This window comes from Strix aluco, chromosome 4, assembly GCF_031877795.1.
Source record: "Strix aluco isolate bStrAlu1 chromosome 4, bStrAlu1.hap1, whole genome shotgun sequence".
NCBI classification, from domain to species: Eukaryota; Metazoa; Chordata; class Aves; order Strigiformes; family Strigidae; genus Strix; species Strix aluco.
The window spans coordinates 17,906,637-17,930,623 of NC_133934.1; the positions used below are offsets into that span (position 1 = coordinate 17,906,637).

At 36.1% G+C, this 23,987-nt stretch overlaps 1 protein-coding gene across 9 annotated transcripts in view; it reads right to left on the reverse strand.

Annotated features, from left to right (window-relative positions):
- Positions 1–23,987, reverse strand: part of LCORL (ligand dependent nuclear receptor corepressor like) — an 84,514-nt gene that overhangs the window by 41,251 nt on the left and 19,276 nt on the right. For 8 of the 9 annotated variants that reach the window (XM_074822230.1, XM_074822224.1, XM_074822225.1 and 5 more), the window contains exons 2-4: positions 15,202–15,267; positions 8,546–8,625; positions 8,157–8,286 (exon numbers count right to left, since the gene is read on the reverse strand). In XM_074822230.1, coding sequence (XP_074678331.1) covers positions 8,157–8,286; positions 8,546–8,625; positions 15,202–15,267 — 276 coding nt within the window. Of the gene's footprint in view, positions 1–8,156; positions 8,287–8,545; positions 8,626–15,201; positions 15,268–16,783; positions 16,870–23,987 lie in introns of all 9 variants that reach the window. The other variant, XM_074822226.1, reaches the window with a different exon arrangement.

A 23,987-nucleotide genomic window follows, 5' to 3' on the forward strand; every position in this document is an offset into this window, starting at 1 on the left:
TTTTTCTGTTTGTGTATGTTATCAGTCCCATAGAAAGGAGCATTTGAAAAATACAATATAAAAGGATCAAACATGAGATACCTATGACTTTATTTTAATGTTATCCGTCATCTAGAAAAAAGTTAAACCTCTTATTAATGAGCATACCTGAAACTACATTTGTGAATCACTGAAGAAAGAATCCTAATATAAATAGAAGTACCAGAAAGATCAACAAAATAAAGATATGTAACTTAGCATAGAGTTTCTTAATTACATTGTTATTTAAGTAAGCTGTGCTGCTCATCAATGCAATACTGCATTGATGACTGCAATATTTCATTTCACAAGACAAGCACAATTGCCCATACTCAAAGATCTATGTTCTTCCTTAAAGTGGCAGTAGTAGTACTCATTTCACTATTCCCCTCTTCCTTCTCTTCTTCATCTCTACACACACCCCACAGAAATATCCCTTTCAATGTTTTAACCACTGCCCATCCTTGAGTTCACACGTAATGACTGAAACAGATTTCAACAAGAAGGGACAGCGATTTAAAGATTTAAAAGTAAGTGTGAATGTGATACAGAAGAATTAGCTTTTAGGTCAGCCTTGATTGCCTGAAAGAAATGCCAAATGACATTGTGTCAGTTACCGGGATACTTAAATTCATCTGAAACAGATAAGACAGACAATAAATCGAGTTTTGTTTTCAAGTAGGTAGAGAAACTAAAAGGACTGGATCAGGTAGATGTTTGCACGCAAAGTGTAAATTTCCTAATAGGTAGCTTGGAGGATCACACAGTGTATTTGCTCAAGCATTTTATGTCAATGAAACTATCCATCTACTAGTAATGAAGTGACCATTGAGACAGACCAAAGAATGCTGCTCAAGTTTAGGATGAATGTGTAAAAGATTTTTCTGTTGTTGTTTTTCAGGTTTATTCAAAACATATTCCATTCTGAGACTTCATTTTCACCAACAGAGTATGGCAAGTAATTACAAGCATGCACATATGCGATCTGCTGTGTAAAGCATACAAGCGGGCAGCCTACTGTTCAGATGCTTCTTGTCAATACCTTTTGGTCGCCCTTTCAGTAATGCTTTAAGATATACGTGAAGCTCCACCATTTTCAAACACTGAGTATATGCTAGATTTCTTGACTTCAAGAAACCTTATCTAAGGCATGACAAAACAATTCTGCTTATGGTTGAAGCCCCATCTTCTGACAATCTTTCAACCAGATCTCTAACAAAATTTTTTACAATTGATAGGAGTTTCTAGAGGAAAGGTATGAGGTAAAATTCTAAATGATGGAGAATACCTACAAAGAAAAAATGTCTCCCCATCATGTAACACCCAGGCACAGGTATTCTTTATTTATTGGTATTCCCCAATTCTTAAATAATGAAATCAATCAGTGTTCAACTGGAATTTTATCATCCTAGAGACACACTTACAAGGAAAGAAAAAACTCAACAAAAGATACTGAAGCAGCAAGGCAACAGGTGTAAAAATGTTAATGTATATGCAAAAAATAACAAAAGAACAAGGACAGTTAAGCAATGGAGTTGAAAAACTGGATTATCTAGGAACAAAAGTAAATGTCTGCATGACAGGGGAATTTTAGGTCTAGACAACGAAAACTACCGATCAATAGCTTAGCTTAAAAAAAAAAAAAAAACAAAACAAACCACCAGAGCCAAAACAAACCCAGACACAAGCAAACAAAAATCTGACAGCCAGTAATCAAGAAACTCATACAGAATGAGATACATGAAACATCATCAACACTGAATAGCCTACCAGCTATCTGGTCTGGAATGACCCTGCTTATATAGAGACAGTAGTTTGTTGCATGCACACAGGAGAAACATCTTCAAAGATTTTTAAAGAACAGGTGATCATCAGTCCAAATGGGAAAGACAGGTATTTTATATCCTGTGCATTTAAAAAGCAAAAGGTAATAGAGCACAGGGTACACCTACCATTAGCTGGAAAACACAACAGCCTGGAATAAATATCTGCTTATTAACCACCAACCCCACCATCAATTATTATAGAACTGCAAGAACAAAGCTCCTCCAGAACTGCCAAGTTTCTGTTGCCTTTCTGTTCCACTTTAGACCCTTCACACATGAACTGCTTTTAGATACTTGCAGGAGAAGCCCACTTTTCCATTAGGAGTAAACTGATCTTTTGACCTAGTTTGGATAACAAAGGATTTATTTTTCTGTTCTTATAATATTTTCTTTATTATTAGTTTTATTTTTTTTTCTAATAATTTCCAAATACTCCCTATAGAAGAATAAATGCAGCAAAATTTCTCATCTATTCAGCTTCTACAGCTACTGGCAGTTTACAGATTTTAAGTTAATTTACTCTAAAAAGGTAATACTGGGGTGGAGATGGGGAGGTATCTCAGAGCATATAATTTGGAAGATGTGTTCCAGGGGTGCATCCAAAGTGCTCTTACTGCTAATGTATATTCAATCTACAGGACTAAATCACACAGTCTAAGATTAACTGCCATAAATGCCAATTGTGTCACTATCACATTGACTGTTCTATTGTGTAAGTCATTAAAATGTAATTTATGTTGGAAGGACCTTGGGAGGTCTCTAGTAAAACGGCCTGCTCAAAGCAGGGTCGACTGTGAGATCAAATCAGGTTGCTCTGGGTTTTATCCAGTTAGGTCTTGAATACTTCCATGGACGGAGACTGTACAACCTCTCTGGGTAGCATGTTCCACTGCTTGCCTGTCCTCATTTTTCCTTACACAGAAAAGAACTCATTTCAATTTGTCTGTAATCTTCCATTGTACTGCTATACACTACTGTAAAGAGTTTGACACTGCCTTCTCAGTAACCTCCTCAGAGGTACTGAAAGCTGCTCTTGATTCATTCCTATTAATGCTGCTTTCCTTCCTAATGGAGAATGAAGCTGTGGATGCCTAACTTGCAGAGTATTTTGAAGTCAGAAATAATTTCCCACAGCTCTCCAAATGATACAGAACAGAAACAAGAAAGATGTTATTCAGAAGAAAAAAGAAAAGGTTATATGGTTTCATATACTATTTTCTTTTTAAACACTGTAAGTTTTTGAAAGAAAGTACTCTAAGGGTAAATGCAACTTTTATATAATGTTTTATCAATATAAGACTCTTGAGTACACACATTTGAAGTGTATATATAAAGTCTGATTGCTTCCATTCAATGGCTGTAAGTCTGTATTATTACACTATGCAATGGAAACATGTAGAGACCTGTAATCTTAAGTTCACAGTGGTAAAGTTTCACTACACGAGAGAAATTTGTAATTAGTCACATAAAATTTTTAAATGTAGTTTAATGTATTTTAGGGTAAGTATTAGGTCTCTGAACTTAGTATCACTAGCAAATATTTCATAATTATTATCAGCAGATGGCACCAGATATACTTTGTATTACCTAAAAGGTTTTTATTCTAAGATGTTTTATTAGGAGTCATGATTATAGCTTCTTATAGAGTTTTAAATCTACATGCCTACATATGTTTAAACTTCCATTTTTCATGTAGTTGATTTGCCTGCTTTACTCTGTGGACCATGTACGCACATGCATACTACTTCAAACCCAGCAGAACAGTCTCTAAGGATATAGAGTAAAAGGTAGCTCTGATGTTCCTCTAGTTTCTCTCAGATCACTGTAGACCTCCTGATATTATTACGATAAGAGAAGGCTAAATGACACATTTGTATGATATAATGATATTTTCTGCTTGTGATTGTCAGGATTACAGTCAGAATGCAAGAGAAGGCAGTAATAAAGATGATTTAATTTGCATAAAGATGATGTGCAGTGATTTTATTCAAAGCTCATATTTAGGATTAAGACTTCCTCAGTTTATGTACTGCACCACCTTGTAACTATTCAAATCCATCTTCTTAACTATTCTGTACATTAACACTATGTGTGATCACTAGACTGCAATGCACAACATAACAACAAATTTAATTGATATTCCAGACTTACATGTGTATTTCACAGGACAACAGACAAGGAGTTAAAAGCTCCCATAACAGTGTTCCACAATAGTATTCTTGAAAAACAGTATTTTTTCATTAAAAAGTCAGAATAGTGACTTAATTTCTCTTCTGATACAATACCAAAAGGCAGTGGAAATCAACAGGGAATCACAACCCCCCTTGTACCTTACAACCCTGTTGTGTGAGTGGCAGAACTAAGAACACCTGGATGCTTATTGGCTTGTTTCCTGTATTCACTCCAGCTCTTCCCTTTTCACAAAAAGGCCACGTTTTCTAGAATGAGTCCACTTCAACAGCCAAATCATCACAGCAATATTCTCAGCTCTACCTGTAAACTTGTCCACCTCACTGTTAGATCACCAGCAAGTTAAAAACACAGTACAGCAATTTATTCTGAGCCATGTATCATGATTAAGCTTAGTTAACTGGACTGATCAACAAACAGAAGGAATAAGAGCCTAGTTCACTCTAGTTTTGTTCTTGTAAACATTCAATGTTTTTCCTTCCTCTACTCAGATGGTAATTTTCATTACTCTATACACAGTCATATCTCTAAGTTGAAAGTGACCAAGAAATTCTTAAGTCAGTGAATACAGTAACACTGGCAGGTGGGCAGTAAACACAAAAAGTGTTTTACTTCTGCAAGAAAGCAGCTGAAATCCTGCTAAACATTCCTTCCCAGTGAACTTGAGGAAGAGGAATAGCAAGGGTGTCACAGAAGTTTACTCCACAAGCTGTGACAGGAAAAATTAGAGTTCTTAAAATTATTAATAAAAAGAAATGGCAGGTATTGGATCAAGTAGTGTGTACATCTGAAAACTACACCTCAGAAAGTAACACTTCTTTTGTAGTCTGAAATTATGTGTGCAAGATTACATTTTCATAAGTCTGCCAAATTATATATACACTGTCCAAGAAGAGTAATCAGCTTGTGACATCTATGTGCCTGAGGTGTAACTAAGCAAAGAACAGGAGAACTGAGAGTTAAATGCAGGTATATGATATGGGGTAAGAAAGCCATAGTTATGAATGGAAATATTTTAGAATACGAGACATACCTAGAAACAAGGAAGAACCTCAAAAAACTTAAGAGAAATTATTTTGGTATGGAAAATATGGCACTGAAGATACTTGACAGAGCTGCCCAGATAATCTGGAAAGATTCGAGTCATTCTGACAATTTTCTCCCTCTAATTTTGTGCCTCAATTCCTTAATTTCTACAATAGCTTTCCAGGTTTCTATCTTCTTCTGGTGGATAATATTCTGAAGATAGAATCTGATTCACAATCATGAAAGTATTTAAATTACCTTTCTTTTTGTTTTGTTTAACGGGGTCACATTAATACTGCATGGAAAAAAAACTTTCAAGAAGATACAGTGTGGATCACTAGAAACCCAGAAAATTAATAATCCATTATCAAAATGTCTCATCAAGCTCTTAAACGACGGTTCTGCCATGTCATGATGATCATGTATGTCACATTCTATGATATTCATAGTAAAAAAAAAACCTAATATGTGGTTTTTAAAGAACATCATTGATTTTCCTTGTAACTGCTTCTTTGTGACACTTTTCCGTTTACATAACATTAAAATACATCCATTTTCTGTTGTCAGTCTACTCTGCTTACAACACCAAAGGGGTAAAGAGAGATATTATACTTAGGAAGAAAGCATCTGGGTTTCAGATATGTTGTTTAATGGAAACAATCAATGTTCGATGACAAAAATTACTTTGGCTTTACTGAGATGCCTGCTGATGACAGGGTTTTCCTACAGACAACTACCTACCAAACTGGTCCTTCGCTAGCACATAGTGAAGATAGGCTCCTCATAGGAAGGCCTTATAGCCTCTCAAGAGTTTACCCATCTTGGCAGTAATTTTATCATCCTCTTAAAAGGACAGAGGAATTATCTTTTTCTTAGATTCTACAGATAAATCCTCATCTATGAATGCCTGAAGGTTGTATACTGTAGACAATGATATAACATGGCTGCATGTTTTGAGATCTTCTGAACTAGATTTCCAACATCAAAAAAAAAGAAACACAAACCAAACCCAAAAAAGTCTGCAAAATAAAACCCAGCCACATACTAACTTGTTCTAAAATAAAAGAATAATGAGACCAATAAATGCAACTCTCAAATTTGCTCACCAGTCTTAAAAGTTGTTCAGAGAGGCCCTAAATGAAACTGTACTAGCTATAGTAAGAGACAGTATATGATCTCAAGGAGTTTGCAATCAAAACAAGTGAACAAGTGTTACTTCCATTTTAAAGACAACCAACCAAGAATTCTACATTTTTTTGACACTGAAAGGGCATCTGTTTTAGTACCAGGTATAAGAACCTAGCCAAACAATTACTTGAAATTTTTTTATTCCTTTTTTCCTAAGTTGATAACTGATCTCAAAAACCTACAAAAATTAAGAAAGCAGACTTGGGATTTTCCTAGTAAAACTCTTCATCTTCCCCCTACAAAGCCAAGACAATTACTTAAATACCTCATAAAGTGATTTCACATGCCCTTTCCAGATACAAAATTTTTCTTCCTTTTCACTTCCCATAATTTGAACAACTTAAGAAATGTTGCTGGAACCTGAACTGAAACAATATTCTTAGAAAACTCTTCAGCAAAGTAACTCTTATGCAAGAATACATAAATACTTCAGAGAATCACAAAAACAATCGGAAAAGACTTTGGTTTTGTTTTTCAGAGAAAACCTTTTTAACCTAGTGTTACTGATCTGGCAGATCAAAAAACCTAAGGAAGATGCTAAAAGCCAAATGCTCTTTGCAAAAAACTTCACAGAAGTCACCCACTCCAGTAAGGTGAGGTCACGCCAAGTTTCACTTCTCCCTCGATAAAGGTTCCTCTTAAAGAGTATCAAACGACAGCATCTCCAGCAGAAACATAAAGCAGGCAAATGTTGAAAAAAACCCGGTACATCAAGACCAAGAAAAGATCTGAGAAAGTAGAAATTTGAAGGAATTAAAATACCTGCCTAGGGAGATGCCATGCAGCTGGGCCTGTGATGAAAATATAGTAAGAATTCCAGAAGTAATGAGGTGGCAACTTCACTGGATGTTTTATTTCAAATGTAAAACAGTTGGTTTCAAAGAAAGTTAAGGAACAAAAATGGACTCAAAATGCTGTTGCACTCCATTTAAAGTTCTTTAGAACCCTAAAGCAAAACTTCGGCTGAACAGACAGATGCCCCATACAGAAAAAGATTCCACTCACCCTAGGTTCAAGGGCATAGTAATCTCTTCCTGCTACAGCAACGTAAAGGGGAGAAAATTAACTTTGTTTTTTTCTCTCACCTATGAGAAGGGAGAGAATGCGTCTGACTCCCTCTAATTCTTTGTTAGAGCAAGAGAGGGCTGTCACCCTAGTCATACTCATATTTTGACATCCAAGCACACCTACTAAACCCAAGAAAAACCTGTGAAAGTTTTAGTTTCTGAGTAGAGCTGCATTCACATTCCTCACACAGAAATTTAAGGAAGAAAATGAGTATTTTTGTGGCTGTTGACAGTGACTAGCTAAGTAACTTATGTGAACCAAGCTGACTTGTCAGTCACTCACATACTGTTATAACTTGCTGAGTGCCAAAGAACAAGGACAGTCAAAGAATTAATGGGCTACTAAATACTATATTTTGACAAGAAGTTTCAACCTCTGACTTGGATGTATTTGAAGTAGCAGCTTTTGCACGAGAAGATCCCAAATCCCATTTTGTCATCTGTGAGACATTCTCTCACGTAAAATGGTCTTCCTGCTGAAAACTAGAAGGCAAAGTTTAGGAACAGAAAATGTTTAGATGCTTAAAGTTCCAGAGAATGGCACCTGAAGTTGGCATGAAAACAAAGTAGCAGCTCATGGTTAAAAAAACCCCAATAAAATATAATGAAAAGGAATTCAAGAGAATAACACACGATGCAATAGGCAAGTAGGAAGAGTAGTGCTTCCTTTGATGATTCAAGTAAGCATAGAAAAAGATTAAGAAAAGCCAAAGGAATAAAGAAGAGAAACAACATTCGGTAGATAAATAAAAACTACTTAAGAATCAAAATCAACCCTAAATAATTTGATTCTTCTAAATTTGTGTCATATCCCTTGATGTAAAAGACACGCTTTTATTACCTTTCTTTCGAAAGAGTGCATTTAGATAGTTTTCTGCTTGGCATTCAATCTTATCAGTGTTGGACTGGCCCTGAGATGACAGTTCCTCTGTAGGCGTTGACTGTGAAGAACCGATAATTGATGCACGATCCTGGAAGATATATGAAGATTATAATATCTTTCAGAAGTCAGTCTACTGATAGTACAATATACAATTCAATTATTGAGCTATTAAGTGAAAAAGAATCACTAAAAAGATACTGTAAAGCCAAACCACCTCACTCCCTCTCAAACTATCTTGAGTCAAAATGCAGTATTAACCTATTTGCAAAATTCAGTTCTCCAACTCTTACTTTCATACCACAAACTGGGCATTGGGGAGTCATTCTTGATATCATGTTCATACTTACACTGACTGTTTCTTTGTGTAAATTACAAAAGGAACATTTCTCATCCATAGACCAGTCAGTCAGCTCTTCCGGCTCACAGTCTTAAAAGAAGAAAAAAAGGTAGATGTTTTAAACAAGTAAAAATGCATTTTGAGAAAAAAATACACATCCTACATTCTCTTAAATAAATTCTGTCATAATATAACATGTATTTATTGGTACAATATAGTTAGTAGTATCCAATTCTTCAGATATTTCCAAAGTCCTGTCTGGCTCACATGGCTCAACTTTCAAATAGCAGAGCACACTTTTCTTAAAAGGAAAGGTAAACTCATAGATTTCAGTTGATTACCTATCACAGTTACAAGAAGCATCCAAATACTGTAAATAAAGCTCTGAATTCTAGTCATTTTTAGTCACACTTTTAACAAAAAGTGTGCAAACCTGTAGTAAACTAAGCTAGGAATTAGGATATGGATTCCTCACCATTGAGCTATATGTGTTGTACTTGCAATATTTTAATTGATTTGATACCATCATGACAGGTAAACCAAACCACTATATTCACTTGTAGCACTTGATTCATTTATATAAAGTTACTTCAAAGTTTTCTGTTTTATCAGAAGATGTACTTTGGTCTTGAGGGAACACAGGATTTAAACAGATTACCTATATCAAGTTCAGTCTTCTCATACTGAATGGAGACACTCCATCTATTTTCTTTAAACAAGTTATTAAGCTCCAATTTCAAAAGTTAAGAGTTTTCCACCATATACACTTCTCTTCCCAAACCACCAACTGCTTTAAAGCTCTTCCCAAAGCAACTGTACTAATAGTTAAAATTAACCTTCTAATATTCTGTTTAAAGTAACTCATGGCAAATTATTCCAGTTTGGTTTTGTGACAACATTGTTCTTATACCCATGAACAATAACTGTTTAGGTATTTAGTACCTTGATGTATTTACAGAGAATATAATTATCCTTCCTTTACACTTCATTTTGCTAGGTTAATCTAGTCCACCCGGGTTTCTCTCCTGAGATTCAACCCCATCTTTTCTGCACAGTTCTCACTTGAATGCCTGTTTCCTGAACAGAGGTGACCAAGAACTCAAGATGATGCCTTTCTTTTACATCTACACCAGACTTCTTTAAACTGTTGACAGTACGTTTCCCTACAGTATCCTACTTGCAGCATTTTGGCAGATGAATACGAACCTAATTAACTACACCACCAAGGTCCTCTCCATCCCATTAATTTCCAATTCATGTGCTTACAACCTAAACAACCTTTTTTCCCCCCCTTATTCGTTACCAAATATGTTTCCTCCTTTTCTCTGTACCACTTGTGGGTCAAGATAAAGACAGGGAGATCACTTATCAATTACTGTCACAGGCAAGCCAGACTCGGGGAAAATGATTTTCATTTATTGCCAATAAAAATAGATTTGTATAATGAGAAAGGCAAAACTAAAACCACCTTATCACCCCTTCTTCCTAGGCTGCAACTTCACTCCTTCATTCTTGACTCTTCTGCCTTCTCCCCCACCCCAAATAGCACACAGAGGATGGGGAACAGGGGCTGTCCTCACTTCATAACAGTTCTTTTCTGCCGCTCCTTCCTCCTGACAGTTTTCCCCAGCTCCAGTGTTGGGTCCTTCTCATGGGCTACAGCCTTCATGAACTGCTCCAGTGTGGGTCCTTCCCACAGCTGCAGCTCTTCATGAACTGCTCTAGTGTGTGTCTTTCCTTCAGGAAGAGACCACTCCACAGGCCCACACTTCCTGCCAGAAAACCTGCTCCTGTGTGGGCTCCTCTCTACAGGCTGCAATTCCTGCCAGGAACCTATTCCGGCATGGGCGCTTCACGGGCTGTAGCTTCCTTCAGGGCATCTCCACCTGCTCCAGTGTGGGTATCTGTTTCAACGTGGTACTCCATGGGCTGCAGGTTCTACCTACTTCACCATGGTCCTCTCCATGGGCTGCAGGGAATCTCTGCTCTGTTACCTGGAGCATGTCATTTCCCCTCTTTCTTCTCTGACCTTGCTGTCTGCAGGGTTGTTTCCCACTACGCATCCCCCACCCCGGCCCCACCACTGCTGAGCTTTTACTCTTTCTTAAAGATATTACAGAGGCACCATCAGAAATAAAATGAATCTGAAAAACAGGTTCTTAAGCTAAGTGTGACATAACCCAAGTAACTCTGTATTATTATTTAAGTCTAGTTTACTCAACTCTAAAATACTAATTTAGAACAGAATTCTGTATTAACAACATGTTATATGCTTCCAGGGATGCAAACCAGCAGTTTTGATAGGTCGGACAGCTGATGATTAAAACCAGAAATGGGATTTTTCTTGACTGGACAGTAACAAAAGATAACAAGTTATTTTTGCTGAATTAATCTAGCTATCCCAACCTGTTAGAACTATTTCTTTAAGATGTCCACAGATGAAATAAACCCACACACTATTTTTTTTATAACAAGACCATGTTTTCATAGTTTTCCTTGCACCCACTGTACATCTCCTTATGAATGTTGGAATTCTGTGCATAACTCCAAGACAGGTTTTATATTTTCAGATAAATTCTTCTGCCTTGGAATCCTGAAGTTCCACTGTTAAAAGTCTAACTAGAGAACAATCCTTGTGTGTTACCAAAAAAGCCAACCTTGAGAAACATCAGCTCTGCATAACACCAAATTTATTCAAAGAAGTATAAGCCATGTACAACATAACACATTAAGTATGCCAGTGAACTAAGGAAAACTGCCATCAGATAGCACATACATACCAGGATATATCAAATACCAGGCATCCAACAGTCTCAGGTCACCACCACAAGAAACATACCAAGACCAGTATTAGCTTTTAACTACAGATAGACAACCATACTCTCAGAAAGATCAGAGGCACAGATGGCAGTTTAAGCAGAACAAGCTTTCTCTTAGCTGCACTCAGTTTGGGATCATGATCATCTCCCCTCTCCATTTTACCTTGCTCGGGGTCAGCTGAAGAAAGATTTGCTGACAACTTATAACACTGGCTAGCCCATGAGAAAAAGACTGTGCAAAGAGGATTTTAATACTGAGCATTACTTGAAACCATTTAGTACAAAGCTGTTAAACCTATTTCCATTTTTTAAGAATAAAATGGTGAATTTTGACAAAAACTACTACCTTTTTTCATTTCTTAAGCCATTAAAATCTTTGTTTCCCCAAACAATTTTTCCCAAGAAGTCATGCTGAACTACTTAGACATCTGTAGTGCTGAACAGATTCCATGTTTACCTCTTTAAAATGTGAATTGTCTAGTAAATCTAAACATGAAATAGCTTTAAAAAGTCAACTTACTTTCCAGTATTTTCTACATTAATGTCCCAATAAATTTTCCAGCTATTTGTCACAATTCTGAACAAAACACTCCCTTCCTTTTTACACAGCACTACTGTTTCTTAATAAGTACATTAGAATATCCGAGGTGTTTATCATGTTCCTTCATCTTTTTAATTTCATAAAAACTTGAATGATATTAGAGATCTGTATTTCTAATATAATTTTTCACCCCATCACTTAAGAATAAATATTCCAGAACCACCTAAGGAAAAATAAATCACACCTTCAAATAAACCTTTCATCCTGTATAAAGAGGTTTCCTAGCACAGAAAGAATGATAAGAGCCGCTTTTCCCCACAACACAGTTTTTTCTCTGTCCATAAAAGAACAGAACTTCAGCATATAATCCCAAAAAAGGAAATATACACACAGCAGATGATTAGAGGAAAACCTTTCTACCAGTTTAGTTAACTATCCATAGGCAGAATGTAAAGAATAACAATTTACATGTGAATCTACTTGGGTGAAAATGGGTATAAGTGAAGGATTAGAAAGCCCTAAGGATTCAATGACGGAAGAAGCCTTGGGCTTGGTTAAGAGCACAACTAAGGTCAGATGCCAAGATATAGAACTTGACACCTTTGCAACCCTTGCACTATCAAAGCAGTCAGGGAAAAAAAACCTGGTACTGAATAACAGAGATGATGAGAACCGTTTAAGCAAACCAAGGTAAGTCCTACCTATATATCATATAAGAATTTCAAGATAACGGAAGAAATCTTGCCATCTTCAGGTAACTATCAGTTGTTGTAGGTGGCTATTTCAGTTTAATTAGTTTGGCTTCTCAGCAAGATTGTTTCTGAGGTTTGCAAGATATTTGGTTTGAAAAGTAAAAAAAACCTAGTAAAACTGAAGTGTACCTTTTAATATCTAAATTGGTCATTACAATTTTTCTCTCAGGCAACTTTGAGAGAATACAATACAATAATCTATAGATCAAATACTATGTTCAAGACAGAACTATGGAAGACATATATCAATTAACACATGCTACATTCTATACACATTCTTTTTTGTTATGTTAAAAATACATAAAACAAGCAATTTAAGAGAAGAAAATGCTGTTGTAGCTAAAACTATTGTAGATAAGAGGCATGTATTTCAATTGATTATCACACATTTCTGGATAAGAAACCATATAATTTCTTGAGGTTTCTTCCAAGAAACATACACTCTTGCTAATTAGGCATAATGCTGCATGTTGACAGTACTGGTTCAGTGGTTATGATAAGAAAAATGGACACCTTACAAGATGCAGTGAATTAGGCATGTTGCTAAGAGTCTAAAAACTTGGATTCTGATTCTGCCAACCATATATTTTGTCAACTAAGGCAAATTTTTTACTTTGCATCTTAGTTTCACTATCTGTAAAGTGAAAAATGGTCCTTAAATTAGACAGTGGAAAAGACTGATAACAAATCTAATGCAATTCAGACTTCAAATTAGAAATAGCCTTGCATCCTATACTAGAAAGTCTACCTCCTCTACTGTGTTTGAAATGGCTACGTTTTGTACAAACGGGTTTACTGAAGTTACAGACACTGTATCTATAAAAATGAAACAAAAATAGTAAGGTAAGGTGGGTATCCCAACCTAACGCTCCTTCATCTCTTCTGCAGTTGCTCCAGAAATAAAATGAATTTTACAGATGTGTCAAACATGGAAACAAGTTTTAACATTTGAAAAATTCAGGCACATTACTGACAGACATTCTTGAAAATTGGAAAAAAAAATAGTTTTAAAACTTTACATTTTAGATAAACATGAATTCAATTGGCAGGACAAAGTCACTGAGGCATCAAATACCAAAGGTCCTCTGCACGCAATGGAAATGGCAGATCTTAAATAGGTTACAGGAAATCTTCAAGAGCATGAGGTAAATTAACTAAAACTTCTCAAGACAGCTGAAATATATACATGCAGAAACTCTAAAGGAGCAATATAACACCTTATTGTGCACTATCAGGCTCCTTTAACACATATTCTGGTCATTAGCTCAGTACTTTCTGCTTTCTTACACAAAAGAAAAAAAGTGTCCTGAATTTTCTTTCAAAATGTAAACTCTTCGATGCAAAAGAATAACAAAGCCTTAATCACTAAACAATGTAAAGCCCAATACATAGGAACACATTGCAATTACAAACAGAAAAAAAGAGATACTGTACACTATTATAAAAATGCTTTCTTCCCTGCTTGTTTATCACAGCAGATGGGAGTACTACTCATGAAAATAGGCTTCAACCCAAATTTACACACTTTTAAAATGTTTTTAAGTCTGACTAGTGGCATGCTTAGCTTTGTAAGTGGTGAAAAAAATATTCTTAAAACATCAGTAAAGTAGTATTTCAAGTCTTCCCCCTCTCCCTTGAAAATATGCATATGATACAGGCTAAGAAACTTGCACAGTATGAACAAAACCATAAACAAGTTAGAGCAGTAATTCCAAACCTATTCTAAGCAAACATAAACAGTATATGCCACTCTGCCTCATGTACTAGTAGTATGTTACATGCTTTACGAATTACACTGTAAGATAATAAATTGTAAAGAAATTAAATGGAACATTGTGAAGGTTCGGTAACAAAGAACCTTATTTAAAGCCATGAAAAAGAACTTGACAGAACACTTCAAAGCAATTTTGTGCTGGATTTTCCTCCTCTGCTTTTGTTAAAGACAGATAAATTATTTCATACTTAACTAACTAAACACTCAGGTGTCATTGACAGCTATTCCAGCAAAACCAAAACCATTTGGAATATAGATAGGTCTTATAACAGTAATGGAAAATATATATTTCTATATATTTATACACACACACACTTAAATATACTTTGTATTTATGTATATATTTATATATAAAAATATACAAAAATAAAAAGCTTAACTTTTTTATATACATATAAAGATGTAAAACAAAGCTTTAATTTTCTTTGACCACTACAAGAAAACCAAACTGGCATTCATTACCTTAATTTTCCCAATTAATGTTGGTAAGAACCTGAGAGCAGCTTGTCTTCCCTTTCTAAAAGCTGTCCAAAAAATGAAGTAGGAGATGCAGTATTTCAGAAAAGTAAATCTTTCTCATGAGAGTAAGTAAACCTTTCTCAGGTAAGCTTAGCAATCCAAAATTTCCCCACACAGGAACAAAACCTAGGTACCATTTTTACCTAGTGTTTTGCCTGCACACAGTATTGACAAGAACATGATGAAATACAATACAGAATTCAATATATACTAAAAGAAAAACTAATAAAGGTAAGTGGACTAAAAAGCTGGCTCATTTACCTTCAAATAAACTGAGGTCTCTTCGTAGCCTTGGTCCATAAAGCCCTTCTAAGATACTTTCAAAACCTGGAGACAAAAGAAACATTTAAAACAGTAAATCAAAAGTGTCGTTAACGAAAGCAAATTCGAGAACATTGGCAACTAGTATTCTCAAATTCTGAGAGCAATTCCAAAAATTGTTACATTTATGGCACAAGTATTTACTCCTTCCACTATAGTACTATTCAACAGAATTAGAAGATAAAAATAAGGCAACTGCCATCTGCACACAATCAGCCTATTAAGCCATGCCCCAACAACCTCATTAGACTTAAAATAACTACCACAGAATCTTAAAGGTGGGAGGATTAGCCTCATAGCACAAGCGAAGTAGTCTCTCTCTTACACTGAGGATTAGAATCATGGGGGGAGAGAAAAAAAGAAAAAAGGAGAAAGCCTTCAAAATCATAAACTTCTCATGTATGATCACCTGAAATTACATAATCTGATAGGTTAATATTTCCACAAATATAAAAAAGCAAGCTTATTTTGCTTCTGATATCATAACAGTTCTCTCTAGTCCTCTGTATCTGTACAAAAACATTTTAAAATTGAGGATTAGATAAATCCAATTATTTTCCAGATTTACCAGCTAGTCTGTTTAGGTATTTGGTAAAATCACATACTGTGTGAAGAGACACAGAGCAAACCAGATTATTAGAAAGGCAAACAAACAAAAAAAACCAATGAAAAAAACAGGAGAAGAGATGCATGACAACTGATGAAATATGGTAAGAATTTACATCATTATCAATATAACAGAAGTTTTGTTCAATATAGAAACAGTTTCCAAGTGTCCCTTCTTTTCTTCTTCCAAATAATAATCTTATTTTCAATTAAGAGGATAATTCAAAGCAGCATTTGAGGGTTCTAATTTATCATACTCAAGACCTGTCTATATTAAAGATGTAGCTATTTTACAGTACTTTGTTTTATCATCACACCACATAAAAGATACCAATATCTTCAGGAAACAACTAACTACCATCAACAAGGAACATTTAGAATCATAAAATTTGCTCATCAGTTGTGATGCCCTTTAAGACAACACAACATACTAGTCTCCTATCAAAAATAACATTTACTTTTTGGTTTAGAGTGTATGTACACTAGTATAAGGAACAATAAATATGTACCATATCTTAAGTAGGATGTTAAATAATATATGAAAATCCTAACGTAGTCAAGAGAAGCTATCTTATCACATAGGAGCTGTTCAGTTTCACAGGTCACATTTTGTTAAAGTTAAAATTATAAAATAATACAAAATTGAAAGGTTAATACATGAATTATATTTATATTATTAAATCCAATTGATTATAGTTATACTTGTTATAAATCTGATTTCAGCTATGATTTCAGCTATAAATGTAACTATTTCAATTTTCTACTTTGTAATAAATATAGTACTACGTGAGAACACAAATTAAGTGACAAAACCACTGTCCTCTGATAAATATATATACACACACACAGTTTTTAAACACAATCTACAAAAATTATAAAGCAAAAATCCAAGGCCCAAGCATACACTGAAAATTACCTTAAAGCATTATCCACCGACTCTTAGATTCAATGTAATATAAATTCACATCACATTAGCATTGCACAAATTCCCAGTTCTTCTGGCTTCAAAGGGTTATGGACAAAAAAAGCAAGAGAGATGAAGAAGTCTGAAGTTAAGATAGCAATTCCCCAAACACAACAGTCTAGAAATATAAATCACACTGTGTATTATAATGATCATTAATGTTATAAACTGCAAGCCACTTTAGCTCAGCAGATAGCCAATACTTAGGTTCTTGAAATTATTGTCACTAAGTAAAGACACAAATGGAGTGAAGTATCTCTTAGAGACGGTTGTACTTATTCCAAAAGAACAAACACTAACTCCCATTTCTTAACACTCTGTAAATCAAACAACAGGAAGCTTGTTTACCATTCCAATCAGCACCCAAAACCTCCTTGTTTTTTGGACACCTACTTTCTCCTTCCCTCCTCCCTGGGTGTGAGAGGTGTTACTTCTTTCTGCCTTTTACTTATACCTGCTTCCCCTACTGCCTGCTCCCACCCATGCAAAAAATGAGCACAGAAAATCCAGCTCTGTGAAACAGCAGTTTAAGGAAGAATGCAATTTCCAAACAGACTTCCATACAGCTTGTATTAAAGATGGCAATTAGCAGCCTGTGGGTTTTTTTTTCCCCTGAGGAAAGTACACATCAACCCACTTCTCTGCTAGTTCACCAAACTTAGTTCTATCCCACCCATCCAAAGCAATGTTCTGCTTCCAAGTCCTCTCAGAACTTCCCCATCAATCCACAATTTAGTCTTACTCAGTGTGAACATTTGCTTCCTCACCTCTGGATACTTGATCTTTCCTCTTAAAAAAAAGTTTACTTGTACAACCTAACAACAGAGAGAACTTTTTTCCTGGAAAGATGTGTTTTACTTCCACTTTGTCGGTTCTCTACAAAGTTCTTCTGCTGCTTTTCAGAAGGATTGATACAGTTTTAATTTAGCCTAAACAGGTTTCTAGTAGTTTCTAGTACAGCTACTGATATGGCACTGTTTCATAAAATGTGACCATGTGAACCCAGGCAGTTTAATAAACCTTTTGTTTTACTTAAGCCAGTACGCATAAGCAAATAGTGGTAGTAGTTTTGAAACTCTTCAGAACCTTAAGAGCCTACAGATACCAGTCAGAAATATATTTTGTTTATACCTCTCGTGATTCACCAATAAAAAAAAATCTGCTCTTAATTTTACAGAATTTTTTGTGTCTCTTGGTGGCCAATTGCTTCCTTGATTCCAAACTGCCTTTCAAAATTATTGTTACTTGAGCCCTGACATTTTCTAGCTCCAAACTGAAAAGAAACACGGTTGTCTCTATTAACTTGCAATGCCTCAATCTGTCAAACTCCCTTTACCTCTATTAAATTTCTTCTGTTATTAGTCTTACTTCTTGTATCTTCACGTAAAAAGGATATCAGCTTTCTTCATTACCTGACACCCTTTATAATCCAAGCCAGCTTCCTCCAACAGTCTTCAAAAGCAGAAACTCATGATACATCTAGTCTCTTAACCCAGTTAAGTTTCCACAGTTTGCTTTCCTGAACAAAGTTGTGACCAGTTCTTTCCTCACATTAACTCTCCCCTTGCCCCACAACCACCCTCTACCAAGTCTATTGCTTTCTTCCCTCAGGGCTAGGATGAGGACTCCCAGGACCAGGAAGGCTGGGAGTTGTGACCTCCAGCAACAGAAAGGGTGTCTTTTTCCATTGGTAGCTATTCGGCTAAAAAGGCACAAAGCCTAGGAAAGAGGTGAGGAGGAACAAGCTCCTTAAGTCAGGTTTGGCATCTAAGCCTGATCCATGGGTCACAGTAGTGTCACTAAAAAGCAGTAATGGGTAACAGTAATTGCAGACTCCCAGGGAGATGAAGGCTTCTGCACAGCAGCCAGACTAGCTGTCTTAAAAGCGCTGATGCTTGCCCATGGTCCAAATCTGGAATGTTGCAGAGAAACCCTTACAGCTTATCTGGCCAGTGCTATATTATCATGTGTTGTCCATCTACATGGCCACCATGATACTGCCAAAGGAGACCTTCAGCAGATCACAGCTAACTACAGCAGTCCAGGGACAATGGTGAGTGACATCAGAGCCCAGGTGTTGGTCCAGAGGAAAGGCTTTGAGAGGAATAAATACACAACATCTGACTACATGGCTGCAGGCAGAACTTCGGCTCTTAAGATCCTCTGAGAAACAAGGGTGCTTGAGAGAGACAGGATCCATTTGATGACGCAAATCATCATTGTCAACAGGCTTGCCTCATAAGGAGGACTTCAAACTATGTTTGACAGAGAAGTGGAGACTGAAGCCCAGAAAAGTGGAGAATGGCAAGAGGGTAAATGCACAGGACAACACAACAGCGAGGATCTTACAGTCCCCCTGGAAAAATGGCATAAGCAGGGGCACATCTTAAGTACTGTACATGAATGCACTGGAAGCAAGCACAAGAGATTAGAAACCAGAGTGCATAACAATCTCACTAGGAGTACACAGTATGGTGAGATAGTTCACACAAGTGGAGAACTGCAGTGGACGCATACTGGCTTTTAAGAAAGGAGAAGTGAGAAAGTCAGGGACAGTATTTACACTTTATGCAAAGAACTTCAACAAATGAAGCTTTAGTGTGGAATAGGCTACAGGACAGTTGAAAATCCTCAGGATTCAACCAGGGGAATGTCATGGCGAACATCTATTACAGACTGCCCAATCAAGGGTAAGTAGATGAAGCCTTCAAAAACTAACTAGAGAAAATGCTACACAATCGCATGCCTTAGCTCTCAAAAATACCAATCACCCTGACATCTGCTGGAAACACAACATGGTAGCGCACAAGCAACCCGAGAGATTTCTAGGGTGCTTGGAGGACAAACCTGATTGAGGTGGTAGACAAGCTCAATAGGGGAGGCACTCTGTTAGAGCTGCTATTCAAGAACTGATCAGTGATGTGACAGTTAACAGTGGTCTTGGCCTCAGCACCCATGAGACGGAATTTAAGATCCCAAGGAAAGTGAGGAACTTGAGTATTTTTAATACAAGATTGGCCTAGGTTAACTTTGTACAGACGTTGCAACTGAACAATTTTATAATACAAATTGACGTCAAACAGGTTTGATTACACATTGGCTATTGTTTTTCCAAAAGCTGTATCTCCATAATGTTTTGAGAAGAAGTAGTTATTTTAGCCTCACCGCTGACTCCAATTCAATACCTTCTCAAACCAGCCCTCTCCTTCCTTCCCCACATCCTCTAGGTGATCACAACTGAGACTGCAAGAATGTTTGCAACAAATTTGTTTGAATGACTCAGACTACATGTCAGGAGAAGAGCCAAAAAAAGAATAAATATCATGTAATAAATGGAACCTGACATTTGAGTCTGCTTTCTAATGCGCCACTTGGCAGGTCTGAAGATAGGAGAGGTAATTACAGTTGGGAAAGAGAACAGTAGTATATGTGCAGGTTATATTAAAATGTTTTTGATAGGTTTGGTACACTCTACATCATAGTAATTTTTTTGATACCCCTAGCCTCGTTTATGGCCATATTAACTCCAGTATTTGTATCTTCTTTTCATAAGAAAGTTTGTTTCAAAAAAGCAGATATAATCCCATTCATTCACCTTTGACTCTTCACTCCTTCACAAGCAGTTTTGTGTTTTTTTGTTTTTTTGGGTTTTTTTTAATGTGTATGTTTCTGTTTCAGAAGTAATCCAATTCCAGGGCTTTAGCTACAAGGCTTTTTTTTTTTTTTTGTTAAAGTCACTGTATTTGAGACATTTTACTAAAATTTAATCCTTTCTACTAAAAAAGAAGCCTTTTTCTTTTACCCAGTGCTAGAACACAATAATACTAGATCTCAAGGAGGGGCCTCACAAGACTTAGGCAAACTAAAATAATTGCAATTGATGCAGGGGCATATTGAGGTACTTGCCTAGTCACTTGTAACAGGATAACTGGGAATCCACGTAACTAGCTACCACACTGTGGCCACTGAGTTTAAAAAAAAAAAAATATTGGTGAAGGAAAACCCTATAATTCAAATTGTCATAACACCAATGACCTCACAATAAGACACCTAGAAAAACCCTTCCCTTATACTTGCTCTCCGCTCCCCTGATCTTCTGCAGCTTTTTACAGTTTAGGAAAGTATGAGCAGATAAGCTGATAGAAAGCTTTCAGTTGAAATATTACTAAATAAATTCACTAAAGCCATTAAGACGATTTTATTCATATCTCTGGACATACACCAGAAATGGTAGATGAATATTCCTTACGTAGATAGACAGAATTTCAATGGAAGAGGGAGATGCTTAACAATACCGCTCATCTGATTCAGATTTACTACTCTATTTTTCATCTTAATGCTGAAAGGTTACCCATTAGAAGAGATCATATTGTTCTAACTATGTGTTAAGGAATTTGGAAAATACCGGGTGCATACAAATTAAGTTTTGCTTTTTCCCTTCTTCTCCATCATATCCTCAGTTAGGTGTAGGGTAATACTGCTGCACACTGCTTTGAAGGACAGGGCATGCATGCGTATTTTACTACAATGAAATGAGACTTCTGGCTTAAAGCACTACAGCCTCTGGAGGCACCACAGGAAAAAAGGGATCTTGAGGCTCTGTAAAACATTGTTAACCCACCTAACAAAGTTAGCAGAAACATGTGGGAATCTTCACAACTTCCACATGCCTAAAAATTAACTTATCACAGGAACTTCCATCACCCTCCACACTTTGTGGCTTACTATACCAAGATTCACATCTGAATTATGGTAGTTCAAGTTGTTTTACTGAAGTCCAAGTCACTTGTTATTCAGCTTCTTAAGCAAAACCAGGCTTCACCCCTTCTCCTATTTAAGAAAAAGATGCTGTTAAGTAACATGCGTCAGCAAGGAAGATTCACGTCTCCTTGTTTTTTGAGTTTATTCAATATTCTAAGCAGAGTAAAGGGAATGAAAAGTTAAGGTAGAAAAAAATTGCACGTCCTCAGCAGTGTGTTTAGCCCATTAATGCCGCTTTTTAAATTAAAACCAATGTGAAAGTAGGTTCAGAATTGCTGATTTCAATTTTAGAGGATTGTAAAATTTAACAAATGGTCTTTAAAATGTAATTAGGAAAACCCAAAGAATAGGATTACATTTTCTGAGATTGGGCACAGTACCACCAGACACAACATTAAAATGAAACTTCCTTCTTTTATTTTTTGGTGTTCTCTAATAGTAGTTAGTGTTACTTTACCTAGTTGTTAAAGAGACTTAATTACAACTAAGAGTTCAATTCCTGCTTCTTCATCTTCCTTTGACCATAGGAGCACTGTAATCTAGTTTTCATATAAATTGTGTTCCCATTCTGAAGTCATACAGCCCATATTTTGAGGCAGTATTTCTTAACCTATGAGAACCGTTACATAAATTGTATGAGGAGTCTCAGAAACTAAAATCTCATTGGAAACAAATTATGGACAAGTAAGGACTAAAAGACAGATCCTGCACACCCCAGTTTATTGCCCTAACCCATAGGGTAACCTCCTTAATTGCTAACCTCCTTTGCCCCATACACTTTTATTTAAGTAGCAGTAACTTCATGGCAAGGTACAACACACAAACATGCAGTTCTGAGCTAAAACTCAATGATGTACTGACATTACCATGAGAAGTGACAATTTCCCATCATATGTGAAACATTAAGCTTTGTTCTTCCACACCAGAGTAACGACTTAAAAGGTATTTTTCCTTGGCACTTTGCCCTCTTTCACTCAACTAAAAAGTGATTCCCTTCTGAAAACTACATGTAATTCAGAAAAGTATTATATAAAAGTGACAGACTTCAGTCCTACTTCTCCCCATTCTATAGCTTCATGACTGCATTATTTAGTTTGGCTCAGTACAGGAGTATATCTGAAGGAAGTTTTGTGGTTCGCATTACTAAGCCAGCTATCTTGGATTTAAACAATCATACCACAGACAAAATCCAGCTTCATTACTTTTGTCAAGCATCAGAACTGCTTTTTAATTTTTTTTTTTAAACAAGTAACCCAGGCAGACAGAGCACCAAGTCTCAGTTTCTCTGAAAGAAAAACTTTCACTTCTCTTCAAATTTTCTCTCAACAGTGCTTCAATATTTCTTTTAAAATACAGGTGCAAGAGTAGGAAGCAGTATTTTGTTTTGGCTTACTTCAAAAGGTAAAGAAGTCATCTGCCTTTCTTACAAATTATCCCTTCCATAAGAAAGGGACTTGGAGCTCATGTTCTGTCATTTTTTAGTTTCTGATCATATAAACTTACAGTATTCTGAAATATACACCCCCATTTTACAGGTGCTGCTTGCACTCTGTGTTCCACCATATTTGACACCGCAGAAGGTCACTGGTTCCCCTGAAAAATGGTTATCTGCTTGTAAGTTTTGCATTTTTTTGTCTCCAAATAAAGAAATGGTCTTCTGCTTCCAAGTGACAGTAAAAAAAAATTGCACCAGAAACTCAAACCCCTTAAGAATATCTGTGTTTATTAATCAGCCATCACCAAGTTCCTTTGATACATCAGACCACTCTCAACTGATTTAGAAAACATTTTCCAAGTTTTCTGTAGCACTAATTCAAAATTTTGAAAAGCATTAAGTAGTTATTTCAATCTTTTTATTGTACCTAGTTACCTTTATCCCACCATTAGGATACAAGCAGCAACTCCCTTACAACTTGTTAAAGGAGAATATTCTGTAGAGAAGACAGTTATTTTCATATTTTATCAGTGTGTTTAAAAAATTAACTTAAATTAGATGTTAACATCCCGGTTTCTTCTGCCTCTCCCTTCCTTCCACAGGTCAGCAGCTGTCCTCACTGCCCACCTCCCACCTCCCCCCCAGCCATAGATGGATTCATAATCTTAGTCTTGTTTATATACTGACACCATTCACAGGGTTTTTGTTGTTGTCAGGGGTTTTTTTGTGGGTGGGTTTGTTGTTTTTCTTTGTTTTTGTTTTTTTTTTTTTACCTACTCTAACAACATTATGAAACCACTGAAGCACTGAGTTTAAAAAAAAAAAAAACAAACACCAAAACGAAAAGAAGCAAACACTCAAAACAATCATCTTTTTGCCATTTATACAAATGGTAAGAAAAAATAAATTAGCTTGCTGGGCAGAATACTCAAGATATAGAGTATGACAACAGAAGCAAAA